General features: G+C 46.8%; 1 protein-coding gene across 6 annotated transcripts in view; it reads right to left on the bottom strand.

Annotated features, from left to right (window-relative positions):
• Frmd4a (FERM domain containing 4A) overlaps positions 1-14,944 on the bottom strand; it is a 287,644-nt gene that overhangs the window by 47,747 nt on the left and 224,953 nt on the right. For 4 of the 6 annotated variants that reach the window (XM_076831358.1, XM_076831357.1, XM_076831359.1 and 1 more), the window contains 2 exons: positions 5,988-6,064; positions 1,145-1,283 (listed from right to left, as the gene is read on the bottom strand). In XM_076831358.1, coding sequence (XP_076687473.1) covers positions 1,145-1,283; positions 5,988-6,064 — 216 coding nt within the window. Of the gene's footprint in view, positions 1-1,144; positions 1,284-5,987; positions 6,065-6,244; positions 6,348-14,944 lie in introns of those variants that run through there. The other 2 variants (XM_076831361.1, XM_076831363.1) reach the window with 2 other exon arrangements.

Raw genomic sequence — 14,944 nt, 5'->3', positions numbered from 1 at the left:
GATTAAATGCCTCTGGATTCAGTCCCGAGGAACAACAACAACAACAAAAAGGTGGTGTGTGTGTGTTTGTGTGTGCATGCATGCACGTGTGCGCATGCATGCTATAGGCCCTGAATTAAAACTAAATTAGGACTGAAGGGATAGCTTCATTTCTTCCTGTACTATCTCATCTCCCACTCAATCCCAACTTCCTCCCCCAGGAAACAGAAACCCACAATAAATGAAAATAGACAAAAGAGAAAGAGCCCCAGCGGGTCCCAATCCAGTGATCAGGGTCCTGCCTCCTCCTGAGAAGTCAGTGGAGAGAAGCCCCCTTGGGTAGAGGAGCCCACCAGCCCAGGGGCCGTGGCTGTTCTTGCTCTGTATGTCAAACACCCCAAGCCACCGGATCCTGGGAAAAGTGCAGGACCCATGTTGGCAGGGCCTTTGCCTGAGGGTACTGGAGACCTGAGCAGGACGAGGGAGCAGAGTGTTGATAGAAGCTGTGTGTGAACCAAGGACACGTCATTCTCCCACCCACCAGAAAACACAGGGCAAGTCTGGGTTGGGGGCGGTGAATCTCCTGGACAGATGATGTTGACTAAGCCCCAGGCTCCGGGTCCACCTTAGGGAAACAGACTTGTTGCTGCTGCTTTTTTTTTGTTTTTCACTTTTCCAGTTTTGCATTTTTAAAAATGGAGTTGGCAGTTGGAAAAGCCTTCAGGGTTTTTCACAGCAATTACCCTAAACAGTTAGGTGGTGTCTATTAGATGAGAACTGTTCCACTTTTTTTTTTTTTTTCAACTCTTCAAAAAATAAAACATGTCACTGTTTAAACACCAAAAAGGGCTGGACTACTTGTTCCTGGGAGAGTCTCCTGGGTTCCAAAAGCACGTTCAGAATTCCTCAGAAGGACCCTATCTGGCTCTAGTGGCTCTTGAGCAGTTGATGGTGGCTGGGCCTCTCTTGACCAAGCTGCATGGAACGTGTTGTCTTAGTCTTAAAGAACTAGTCTCCTTCTTCCCACCTGGAGCCCTGAGAGGCAAGTCCACGCTTGTGCGAGTCTTGGGCCAAGGACACGGGTCCTCCCCCACTCATCCATTCCCATCTCTAAACTGCTGCCCCGAGGCCAGCTCATGGCTAGGTGAAAGGCCTGGTCACTTACCTTACTCTGCTTTCTGTCCAGATAGAACTGGTGTTGGCTGATAGCCATAGCCCAAATGGACTTGATTAATGCTGGACACGCATACCAGGTGTGCACTGCAATGCCACTGTGCCCAAATGTCCTCCTTGTCACCGAAGCCCTGGGAAAGCAAGAATCACAAGTTTCAACCTTGTTTATGAGGAGAGAAGCTGTTTATCAATCAACGGCTTTTAGTAAGAATACATCGGGACCTAAAAACTCTGGCATGAAGATGACAGATGAGCTCACACACAAACATAGGCGTGTGCAGGAACACACACACACACGCACACGCACACACACAGACACAGAGGCACCCCCGGGTGTAGGCAGGGAAACTGACTCCTCAGGGCTCAGGATTCAGCCAACCTTCTCTCTTGTCAGGGGTAAGATAGGTCATTCTAGGTCACTGGATGGTCCTGTCTGATCTTTACCTCCTGGCACTGGGCCAAGACAAACCTCAGCGACAGGAAAACCTTCAGTGGTGCTCTTAAGTAACCAGGCCGTGCTGCCCGTGGTGAAGAGGAACCCATTCCTTCCTCATGGCCACAGGCCACAGCATTGGAGGGACAGGACTTCCTACAGCACTCCAGCTCCTTGAAAGGTCTAGGAGAGCAGGAGGCTATAAAGAATCAGCAGAGGAAAGGCAGGGAAGAAGGAGCCAGCTGATCCCCAACCTCCGTGTAAATGAGACAAACCCACGTGGAGTATGTATGGGGCAGAGAGGAGGAGTCAGACCTCAAAAGTCAAAATGGGCAACATTAATCTCAATCAACATGGTCTAGAAGGAAATGGAGTTTGGGGAAGAAAAGAGTCACATGGTCATGTTCTCAGTGATATTTGCTTTACAAGACAGACAGATTAAAACAGAACAATTGAATTTGTGTTTGAATTTGTACATCCTTATGGGGGGTATGGTGGGGGAATTCGACCTGTACATCAGAAGAAAACTGTCCAGACTATGATATCTAATTTAGAAGAAATGTGGGGTCAATAGGATTTGTGAATAATAGCATTTCCCCCCATGCGGCCAATTTTGCCTGGAAGAAAACTTAAAGCTGCTCCTATCACGTTACTGTGGAGGCTAAAGATTTAACAGTGGATCTTCTTCGTACCAACTTTTAAGGAGAAATTCAAGTCTGGTGGTTAGAAATCTGATTCTAGGCAGGTTTTTCCTCCTTTTGTTTCAAACCAAAGTTAAGGGGGGAAAAAGTGGCCGGAGCATGAAACAGCACACAGTTGAAAGTAACTGGACAGGAGGCAGTGATGGAGGAGGAGACCCTGCGGGCCTCTGCAGATCTGAAAAGACACTGTGACCTGAGCTCCCAGTTTGGCTTCCATGATAACTGCCAAACGGTTACTCCTGGGAGTAAACAAACAACAACAAAGTCAAAGTGGAGAGGAAAAGTAACTAGATGGATACTTTCATCCAGGTAGTAAGAGCTGCTTTTCAGATAAGGTTAATGAGGGAGAGTTCATGCTTCCGTGGAAGCATCTAAATCAGAGTTTTTAATCTGGCTCTAACATGAATTTATCTCCTCTACTCATCTCTCCTCTCAGGCCCTTCCCACCCCACTGACTTTTCTATTTTCCCCAAACCTTAGAACTGAAATAGTGTCTGCAAACCCACAGAATGGCAGAAAGAAAGGCAGGTAGGAGGCTGTATGGGGGTTTGCAGTTCACTGCATGTTCTGTGTCCTAAGGGGAAGGACAAACATTGGGATCCCACCTAACCCGATTAACTCAGAAAGTACCTTGGCCCTGCGTGATGTCCCTGTCCTCCCAGTTTCCCACAAAGGACATTTTGATGATTTTATCTGGCACTTTCCATCCTATCAACTTGGTTCCCACTCCCTTCCTGGCCAGGGGAGGAGTTGACCCTGAACACCGTGATAAGGTGAGGGCATTTTGATGAACCTTCTCTGTTCCAAATAAGCAAGGCAACAAGCAACAGGAGGAGGCATCTAACCAAACTGCTCTATCGGGCCATGGGGAGGGGAACACCAGCTGAGGCAGAAGGCCTGGCGGCAGCATTGCCTCTAACCCCGAGGTAGCCAACCTGAAGCAATTCCCCTTCCTTAGGCATCTGGAGAGTGGGTCTTTCCAGCTGAAGCCAAAATGAGCTTTTACCTCCCTGGGCCTCTTGCCTTGCCTGCCTCGACCATCCTGCTCACTTTTTTTTTTTTTTTTTTTTTTTTTTTATACCACGGAATGAACTCAGGGGCACTGGATCACTAGCCGCATCCCTGGCCCTATTTGCATTTTATTTAGAGACAGATTCTCACTGAGTTGCTTAGCACCTCGCTTTTGCTGAGGCTGGCTTTGAAGTGGAGATCATCTGGTTTCAGGCTCCCAAGCCACCGGGATTACAGGCATGTGCCACCATGCCTGGCCATCCTCTCACTTCTAGAAAAACCTGGTAGACTCCAGGCTACATTTCCAGAGTTCACACTCCAAGCTCAGGCTACCACCTTTGGTCTCCTTCACCTCCCTCTTCTGTGTATACCAGGCCCTCCCTCTCTCACCTCATTTTCTCAGTTGAAGAACACCCATCTGACCCCTTAGCCCTCTGTGTGCCCACCTCAGGGCCTCCATATTGGTTACCCTTCCAGGTTCCACTCAGGTCTCTCTCAGGAAGTCTCTCCTGAGCAGCTGGGACATCATCATCAGCCTCATTTAGCTTTTATGTTCTGTGCCATTTGGCACCTGGCACCCCTACTTTGTGTATAATGTAGCAAAAAGAACATAAGCTTTGGCCCCAGACTTCCTGGTTCAAACCCTGCCTGTACCACATAGTAGCTATTTGTAACCTTAGAACTGAAATAGTATTTTAGAACTGAAATTGTAACCAGAGCAAGTCACTTCATTCCTGTGCCTCTCACACAGAACAAGATCGACAGTAGGACCTACTTCCTGGGTTGCAGTGAGAGGATGTAGACATGCCATAAACCTCCTCATGTGTCCATTCATTCTTCTGCCTGTCCCCACAACTATGCCAGAAGTTATAAGGAAGAGGACCCCATTTCAATGCACATGGGATTGATCCCTTCTGTTGAATAGGTTCAAGATCACTTAATGGTGATATGTGAGGTTTGGACCCTTTCCGATAGCCTTGGACTTTGGAAAGGAGATTTAGTATTATATCACTGATAGGATGATGGATGTAGAGTGAACACGTGTGCCCCTCACAACACACACACAGTTAATGGATTTGACCAAAGTGATCCTGAGTTAGCAGAATTCCCAATAGAACATAGGCATAGAGAATCTGTCACTCTCCTATGCACAGCCCCTTAGATTATCCAATCTTTATTTAATTTTTACTATCAAGCATCCTTTTTCTGCATCTGACCCACGGTGGCAGAATTCATTTCGCCCTTTTTAACACTTGTTTCCCCTCCTCTCATCTGCCTAGAAATCTGGTCCAATTCAGTTCACCTGAAAAAATAACATTACATTTCTTCTTGGCTGGATTCTATTTTTGGTATCCATCACTCCCTCCTTGGCCTGCACAGATGCATATGTGTGCTCTGCAGAGGAGCGTTTTAGAACATGAAACCAGTCCCAGGACCCGCGAAATGCTGAACAAGCTGTCTTCTGCTGATGATACCATCTAACCTGACTGCAGAGACTTGGAAGCTCTAGAAGGGTTTCCAGCTTCTAGAATTGTAGTAACTGTAGGGCAGGGAGAAGCTCTCGCCTATGCATGAAGCTGCTTCAAGCAGATTAAAAGGCAAAGTGAGCAGTGCATGAGTCCTGATGGCTTATCATGCAGCAGGAACTCAGGCAACTGCACAAGCCTCAGCTCTCTCACTGTAGGAGTCATCTCAGCATCCGGAGGGCAGCTTGTCTCCTATGCCAGAAGCCCTGTTGAGGTGGGACTGATGCCATCTCAAGTCCAGAGCTAGGTGTCAACAGCACCTAAAATCCGCTGATTCTTCTCTAGAGCGTCTGATCTTTTTCCTACCTTCCCAGAGCTATCTTCTTATTGTTCATGTTTTCAGACCTGAGTAAAGTGATTTATTCTTATGTGTCAGGCCTGATTCTAGGAAATTCTACTGCTGCTTATGGGCTGCCTGCAACTTTAGGACTGCCAGCTGACAAAGAGAAAGCTAGGGCAGGAGCTGCCCCGACCCCTTGTACGCCAGCTCACTGCAGTCCTTCCTGGGCCCTTATTGTCTGCCATCTACTTGGAGCAAGGATCTTTTATCCTGGTGCTCTCTGGGGTACAGTGTGGGGTGGAGGGAGAATTAATTGTATTTCTTTCATATCCGCCCACAGTGCTAACATTCAAAAATTATAGCTTCTGGAATAAAACAGTTGAGCACAACTGCTTCAGTGACAGATTCCTTTTGATTGTCCTGCCTGAACCCACTCACTCTCAACTGCTCTGACAAGGGAGCCTTGGCCTCTTCTCTGGCAAAAGCTTCCTAAAGGGACTTGGGCCACTGCTGGGTTTAACTCTGTGTTTGTTACAGAGTGCCACAAAGCTTCCCTCCAGCTCTGTGGTGTGCACACACACACACACACACACACAGAGATGAGACATTCATGAAATTGCTAATTTCACGCATTCTCTCTCTCTCTCTCTCTCTCTCTCTCTCTCTCTCACACACACACACACACACACACACACACACACTCACACATGCACTTGAACCTACCACATTTACCAAGAAAGCTTTCCATCCTGATTTGTACCCTGTTCTCCACAATTCACCATCCTCACCCCCCACCCCAAACTGAACACAAACAATGACAGCCCCAAAATAATAATATAAATAATATGCCAGGCATTCACCAGAAAAGGACTTTTCAAGCTTACCTGCGGGGGTCATGAACTTCCACAGAAAACTTCTTTTCTCTGAAATACAGGTTTTCCAGTTGCCTCCATTGGAATATCTGGACAGAAAACAGTGTGGTTTAAGCTCAGGAGCCTGCCTTCCCACGCCGTCCCTTCCTTGCCCGCTTAGCTTTCCACAGCTGGCAGTTTCCTTATCAAAGCAGAGACCGTGCAGTTGTTTGTGCTCCTCCGCCTGTGCCTGAAGACACACACACACACACACACACACACACACACACCCCAGCTCTCCGTTTAAAACCAGGCACCGAGGGTGTGGATTTTCCTGCAGGTTTCTGGACGGGAACAAAACAAGTTCTTTTCCACTTGCTCCCCTTTGGATCGCCTTTGTTGAACTCTCAAGACAGTTCCCAGCTCTGCAGACTTTTCCCTCCAAGGACCGGGGAGGGGAGGGGGCGCAGAGAGGAGGGAGGGCCAGGAGGCCGAGCGGGCGCCGGCGCTCAGAGCCGAGCGGGAGCCATCTGTGCCGCGGAGCCGAGCGCCGAGCCGCTTCCTCCCCTCAAGTGCTGAAATGGGAAGGCGTTCAAATTCCCAGCCTCCCATCGGGACTCCACTTCCTGCCGCTAATGTGCAGGAGCCTCCGACGCGCTCGCAAAGGGCGGAGGCTGCCGGGACCTTAGTTAGGGGCAGGCGACTCAAGATCACAGTAGGAGCCTGTCATGCCCATTCTTTCGGTGGCACAAAGAAAAGCAAGAGTTGTGCCCCTAGAGGGACACTGCAGCCAGATCCCTTCCAGCAACAGAAGGAAGCAGAGAGCGCCTTAACTAGAAATCTGATGGCAATGCTGGGAAGCAATTAGGGCTGCATGGAATTGCTCTAGGAACGGGGTTCCTTTCTCTGGATGAAAATGAAAGTCGCTTCACCCTCTGGGGAATGTCAGGAGGATAAAGCCAAGCGCCCACATGTTTGCATTTATATTGACGGATGTTGTATCCCCTTCCATAAACTTAGGATGTGACTTTATTTTGCTGAAATAGAGCAGAAATCCTGTTCTCATCCTTCCTCTTGGAGATGGCTGATTCTTCCCCGGGATCCCCCTTTTTCTGCCCACTAAGTTGGGACATATGCTTTCTAAGGTCTCATTTCAGACCCAGAGTCCTCTGACTGGAAGCTCCTGGCCCAGGCTGACTTGCTCTGTTTCCTCCACCTTAGAGATGTGAGGGCCATTTCCCTGCATCAGATCACACTGTCTCCTCAGGCTCAGGATGCTGGTGGTCAGTGCTTGGTCAATGGGCTCATCATCCACGTAGAGCTGAGCTGGAATAAAACGGTTTTCTAGGATGGCTGCATCTTTTATCTCTACAGTCTCCTCTCTGAAATTTTAAAATTATTTTGTCTGTGTAAGTAATAAGATGGGGATATCAACTGCCTCTTCCTACAGAGCTCCCTCTTCCATGAGCAGCTTGGAGTGCAATATACTCTGAAACCCAAGGAAACTGCACTTTTCTTTCTCTTTAAGGTCAATTCCAATTCCAAGTGGATGGAGAGATCTGAAGGAAAAGAGGGGCTCTAAAGCCAGCTAGGGCTCAGATAGCTTTGTGTCCACCTTTGTGTCTTTATTATTCAAATATCACATCAAGGGCTCTCCTTGGATGCTCTGCCACTGTGGATGTCTCAGTGGAAACACCCAGAGTTCCTCTCTGATCCCTGGTTGCTAGATATTTATGGAGTTTTCACCCAAATTTCATCAGAGTCAAAAAACAAAACAAAACAAACAAAAAACCCCCAGAACTAATAGGTTCCATGGCATTGACCTTTTCACCCACAGGTGGCACATAGAGTGACAAGGCTAGGCACCAAGGCTTTGGAATTTGACTAAGACATTTGGAATCTGCTCCCGTGCTTCCAAGTTGCCAGACCTTGGGCCAGTTGCGACATTCCCTTTGGCCTCAGTTTCCCCATTCATAAAATGTCAAGAAAGGGCCCCCAAGATAGATCTTAGCTGCAGCAGCTCCTTAGTACCATATTGGCACAAAGTAAGTACTCTACACACCTGGATCTTGCTGATTCCTAGTTGTTCTCACTTTCCCCCAATACTGGCAAATAAATAACTGCAGGCTTTTTAAAAATTTCCTAATGAAGCCCTGACTTTGGAGTTTAAGGGGAATTATATTATTTATAGGCTGGAAATCTTTAAGTATAAAGATTTATTTTCTCACCCTACTGTCTGTCCTCTTTCCTCTGAAGAAATGGAGGTGGATGATTGATGGCTGATGGTCACTCAGCCCATGCTCTTGTACCCACCTTAACCAGGCAAAGTGGGATCTTGGATGGAACTGGCTTCATGGGTGTGTGACCTGAAGGACCCCCACTCAGAAAGACCCTGTGCTTGGATGAATCCTATGTTGTTGTCATCTTGAAATTCTTAGTAAGTTTTCATCAAGGGGCCCTCATTTCCATCTTGCACTGGTCTTGCCAATTATGTAGCTGATCTGTCTCTGGGGCTGATACCGGTGCTGACTGGCTCTGTCCAAGACTCAGCAGCACGGTGGGGGATGGGGGTAAGTTGGTAGGAGGACCCAGGGAGGCTGGATTCTCCCATCCCCTACAGGGAGAAAAGGTAGCCACACCTGGAGCGACCATATGTGAGAAAACCCCACTTGTGCCTTTTCATTTGAAGCCCCCAGATAAAGAACCCAGAGCAGAATGCTCAGAGGGTTGGTTCCCGGCAACCCCTCCTTCCCCCACTCCTTGCAAAATAAAACACAGACCACGCCTTTGCTCTAAGTGGTCCCTCATGCTGTTCAGCGTGGAGATCCTCGTGTCTGCCAACGGGACCAAACAAAACCATCTGGGCTCGCTGCAGCCCCTCCGTCTGCGGCCACTGTGGCTGCCTCTGGGACAGCTTCTGCCTCTGGCTGCTGTTCTCAGCAGTGAACCCTTGGATTCTGACTCCCAGGCATGTCTCTAGGATGATGTACTGTCTGTAGAAACGTATGTAACAGGGTGCAGCACAATAGATTTCCCTGCTTTAAGCACCTTATAGATGTGTTTTTTATCTTACAAATGGAATATTGGGAAGGGGAGGTGGGAGGGAGATGAATGAATGACTGGGTAGTTTTTCAGGATGGCATTGTTGTGCTGGGCATGAGAAGGGTACCAGGCATGCTGGCTGAGGATCCTTTTCTCCCCATTTAGAGGAGGGGGCAGAGGTGGGGAGCTGCGCACACTGGTAGTTGAAGTATGGAGAAAGCAGAGACAGAGTGCAGGGACAGCTTGCTATTAGGGGCCAGGGGCGGGTGTCACCGGCCTCTTCCTGGGGTCTGGGGCATTTCTGCTCACGTGCCCTGTGCCCATAGTTTGGAGCCCCTGTCTGCTCAACACTCGGCTCTGTGGATGGCAGAGCAAAAACAATAAGCAAACAAAAGATGCTTGATCCTGCCTCCCTCTAACCAACAAGGAAAGGAGGCTTTGATTGCGCTGGTTCTAGGGCAGCCCCTCATCGTCTGAGCCACTCCAGGGGAGCCTCCTTTTCTTGGCTATCCAAGCAACCATCATATGCCAGCCACCACTTAAAGATGTCGCTGCGCTTTGCAACTCCACATAAAGACCCATGGGACACTCATAATGATCATCCTTAGGCCTGGTGCTAGCTCCCTTAGGATTATGTGTCACTCCTATGGCCAATTATGCCTGTGGAGCTAATTAAAAGCTCAACTGTGTAGTTTTATCAATAATCAAAGGATTTGTTAATTAAAACCTACGAAATCAAGGCCATTCTAATGCCTTCATCTAGGCATCTTTAAAAAGCTCTGCAGATGTCATTTTTTTGTTTTGTTTTGTTTGTTTGTTTGATTTTGATCATTTAGGATCCCTCGAGAAGAGTGGCTGGGAATTTTCTTGGGGAAAATGAGGCCCAGAGAAATGAAGGGAAATGGCCTAGGGCCACACAGCAAGTTAGTGAAGGAACCAGAAATAGAAGTCAAGGGCACCTGGTCCATTACCCCAACCTCTAACTATGTTGCTTTCCCCCTGAGTCCACCAATTAGTGGGAACAGTTCCTAGTCACTAATGGGTGGTTAACTTTACAAGTGGAATGAGTTTCAGAAATGAGCAACAATGTGACTGGCAAGGAAGAAGTATAAAACCAAATCGTTTTAGCCCTACACAATGGCTTTGCCTTCTCTTTATACTATCAATGATAACAAGTATTACTTTATTTTCTTGGAGACCTGGCTTCCTCTAATTTTCCACATTATAATCACCTCAGTATTCAGTAGCTTTCCATCAAGAACTAAGAAACAACAATAATCATGATTAAGAACAGCCTCAATGATTTGGTCTTGCGCAGAAAAGAAACTCAGAGGAATCATCAGGGAGTTGCTGGGTGTAGTGGCGCACACCTGCAATCCCAGCAACTGAGGAGGTTGAAGCAGGAGGACCTCAAGTTCAAGGCCAGCCTGGGCAACTCAGTGAGACCCTTTGCAACTTAACAAGACTCTCACAAAATAAAAAGGACTGGGGATGCTCAGTGGCTTAAGAAAAAAAGAAAGAAAGAAAAGGAAGTGGTTTCACCAAAACAGGGTTTGTCACCATTGTTGAGACCCTGGGCCTAGATGTGGGTTCTCAGTTTCTGACCTCAGCATGCTGTGATTCCCAATGTAGTCACAAACCTTCTACTTGGCTTTAATGTACTCACGTATAAAACAGAAGATGGGGGGCATTTATCCACAAAGAGCAAACAAGAGTAGCTAATAATAACTGCTTTTGAGCCCTGAGCGCAACAGGGTGTACCATAAATCCTTAATGAGCCAGGGCCTTGGTACTGGTTCCTATTGGCTAGTCTGCTGGATTCGAATTCCCACATCCTGTGTATGGCTGAAGGCTGGGGCAGAGGAAGGGGCCTCGGCTCCACTGGACTTCCTCTGTAGCCAGGGTTTACCGAGCGCTGGGACAGCATGTGGCATGGTGGGCAGGCACTCAGGATGATGTGGAAATATGGGCTTGGGAGGAAGCTCCGTCTGGTGGCTCTTGTTCTTGATCAGGACTTCAGGGAGCCTTGTCTTCCTCCGGTTCTGAGGCTGAGTCACCAAGCCTCTTAATGATGTCCCTATGAGTAACTTCCTGCTTCATCCAGAGGGGCCATTATACAGAATCACAACAGCAATCTGCTCTATCCCCTCCTTTCACAGATGAAGCATCCCCAGTGAGAGAGGTTAAGGGACGGGCAGAGGTTAAATAAGTCATCGATGTTGAGAGGCACATCTTGGGACTTCCCATCCTGGGCTCTTTCTAATACTCCACAAGGGGCTCTGACGATGAATGAGAACAAAGATGTTTCAAGCTCTGGCTAAATAAATGGTCGCTTCTTCAAATGATCAGGATTTGGCAGTCTAAACGAAGCTGCATGCTTTCCAAACTCCAGCAAGGAGTCCTCTAATAAGAAGAATCAGACTCCAGGCCCAGGATGAGACATCCAAAGTAAAACTCCACTTCCTTCTTTCACTTCTGCCCTTTCTACTTTCTACATGCAGAAAGCCTCTCACAAGCCTCTAGGTTTATTTACACACTCAGCAAATCAAAATGAGTTGCTGTCCATCTGCAGGACAAAAGGAGGAAGCGGCTGAACCCGAGCTGCCTGGAGTTTAAGATGTGAGTTGCCACAGAGGCCCCCAAGCCTGTGCTCAGGAGATTTTTGTCACATGCACCCTGGTAGGGTTCTGCTATGGCAGCACAATCATTTTTAGGGGGCAAAAAAAAAGCAGGTGTACAAAAGCAGGATGAAGCCATAGGTTGAAACCATATGTCAGTTTTATATCAGTCCCACAGGCATTCAAGATATTTTACTTTATTTGTTAAGAAAAGAGAAACAAAACCTTTGGGTATTAGGCATCATCCAATCCCCATCCTTTTCTACTGATTCGGTAGCGGGTGTCTTCTGTGCGTGGGCCTATGCTAATGGACAGAAATGTGCCCAGCACATGTTTATCAGCGAACCCTCCACATGCATGGAGTCTGCACCTGACTCAACCAACCAGAGATCAAAAATACCTGGAAAAAGAAAATCCCGTCTGCAACACAATGCAAAAACACATGCAGACTCTTTTCCTCATCATCATTCCCTAAGCACAGTACAATAAACTATTTACATCACATTAGATATTATAAGTATCCCTAGAGATGACTTAAAGTATACAGGAGGGTTTGCACAGGTTCTATGTAAATACCGCACTGTTTTTTTGTACTAGAGGCTTGAGCATCGGTGAATTTTGGTATCCAAGTAGGGTCCTGGAGCCAACCCGCACAGGGATAGAGGGATGACTGTTCTTGTAAGGAATTTAGAATCTAGCTGGGAAGACTAGACTTTTACTAAGAGTAGAGTGATGCACGTTCTGGTGGTTAGTTCCTTGGTAGAGCTCATCTCTGGTTTCTGTACCACCAGCCTTTTAAAACTCGATGGAGACACTGTCCACCTCATCAAGTTACGGCTCACACTTGTGACCCAAATAATCAGCACTTATGACTGTCACTCATTCTTGACTGTTTTGCTTCATCATTTTCAAGAGCAAGAACTCCAGCTGGAAGCCCATGCCTGATATCCATCCTTATCTTAGCATCCTCGTTTCTAAGACATCAGGGCGCACAGGTGTTGCTACATTCTACACATAGGTCAGAGTCAGACGGTAAATCCAAGGATGCCCCATAGCTATTCTCTTGAATTAAAAAAAAAAAATGAGTATTTTGTTTTAAACTTTTCCTATGTATAAGAGTTCAAGCAGGATAGTACTGACTAAAAGCATAATTTTCAAAGTCATATTATCTTCCACATAATTGTGTCTTTTTTTTTTTTTTTTTTTATGTGATGCTGAGGATCGAATCTGGGTCCCGCCCGTGCTAGGCAAGTGCTCTACCACTGAGCCACAATCCCAGCCCAACGTCTTTAATTTTTTCATGTTCAAAATACTGTTACTGATAACAATACTACTCATAGGTTGCTATATTAATGAAGAGTGCTTGAAATGGTATCGAGTACACAGTAAGCACTCAATAAATATTAGAGACTACTATGTCCATTCTCCTTCATTGTTTACATGCCAGTATTAATCTTAATGTAAAACTTCTGAGGACTCTGAGTACCTATCAGTCCAAAGTACAGGTTTGTGTAATTTTCTTTCAAAAATGACCAATCTGGTGCCAGCGGTGTTTAAAAATATGTTTTCTGTTCTGTTGGATTTTTTGTGATGCAAGCCTAAGCCTCACCAAGGCTTCTCGATCAGATCATCCCGTTTGAGCTGCAGGTTGCCCTGTGCTCTTTGGGCTGGTTCATTCTAGTCTTCTCCAGCCAATTCCCACATCGGCAGCAATTGTGATTACAGTTCATTCTGACCACTTTCTGGCTGTGACTTCTAATCTCAAAAATGTTTGCCCTGAGAAGCAAGTATCCTGTTATAATGTGCCTTGATATTAACCACAGCAGAATGGCCTATCACCAGAACCAAATCAGGCCTTCCAAACTCCACGAACATGGGTGATTGTGTGTCTCACATTACCTGTGTGGAAGAGGGCTCCCTGGCATCTCTTTATCTCTTTTCTGCAGAGATGGCCCCACACCCAGTAAACAAAACAACGGTTAATATTTCTCCACAGCCAGACCTAATGGAATCAAGATGTTCCCCGGCCAGTTGCCTCCTCTGTCAGACAACATGAGCTCCAAATTGATTTGGTTAATCCAGTGACAGATGCCCAGCACACCAGTCCTTGACCCTTTAATGGATGGCCTCTTTTTAACCCATTAAAAACCCTTTTAGCTTCCTTTGGCTTAAGAATCTTTAGAAAGGGAAAAGAGAAAGAGGTTAACGAGTCCTTAACAAGTCGGTGGAGAAACAGGCCAGTTTATTTCCCCCCATTGGATTAGATTTTCTTTTACTTTTCTCCCCAGAGGGCTTTTCTCTATATTATTTTCTTGTGTGTACTTTGGCTTTTCTTGCAGAGAGACTCTACCGTAATGCTTTGGAGAATGTAAATACTTTAAAGGCAAGCTGAGTTTTTCCTTCTCTATCTTCTGCCTCCTGATGAAATTTCTTCCGAATATGCCTCTGGGGATCAATGAGGGATAATGTCCCAAGGATGTGGAGCATCTGAACCTAACTTTGGCTTTCCTTTCAATGAGCACTGTGGCCCAGTGATGTGTGGCCTAACCTCTCTGTCCCTCAGACCTTCCTTGAAAAGGACCTACTTCAATTCTGGATGCCTCAAAGGGTCGAATCAATCTGTTTGAGAAGCACTGGGTGCATCTGGGGAGAAAATCTGGACAGGCCATTTCACCAGTTTGGGCAAAGATATCTTTTGGACTGCTATAAAGTGTTATTTTTAAAGCAGGGTTTTACTACTTTGGAGGGCAGACTTTGGAGGTGGGGGAGCTGTAGTTTTCTATTTGGGAGAATTTGTCAGTTCTCTCACACCTGGTAGCTCTATATAAAGATGTGGTGTCACTGAAACATCCCAGGGTCCTTTGGGGAGGTCATCTGACCTTTTGGGAGACAGAGATGGGATGGGAAAGAGTGGGTTGGCAACCAGCCCTCCAGGGAAATCCAGGTATACCCCTCCTAACCAAAAGGCGTCAAGCTTTAAAAAGATAAAATGGCAATACTCTAGTGTCATTTATGCAAGAAAAGGAGGGGAGGAGGAAGAAGAGGAAAAGGAGGAAAGAAAAAAAAAGGAAAGGAAACAAGGCAAATCAGCAAGCACTGCTCAGGAATCATTTTTCAACAGCAGCTTGTTTGCGTGCTCAAATCCCTGGTGCTTCAGGAACCAGCCCCTCCTTCTGGGGAGGGATAAGGTCACAGTCCTCAGGTTGGTGGGCATAGGAGGGAGGTGCGCTGTGTGCTGTGAGATTTCAGGTGCAAGTTCCAGGCTCCCCTAGTTGAAGAGTGAGGCAGGGGAGCAGGCAGCCAGCTAGACATTTGCAGCTTGCTTTCCAA

Source organism: Callospermophilus lateralis, chromosome 13 (assembly GCF_048772815.1).
Source record: "Callospermophilus lateralis isolate mCalLat2 chromosome 13, mCalLat2.hap1, whole genome shotgun sequence".
Lineage (NCBI taxonomy): Eukaryota > Metazoa > Chordata > Mammalia > Rodentia > Sciuridae > Callospermophilus > Callospermophilus lateralis.
This window is presented reverse-complemented; position numbering and strand designations above follow the sequence as displayed.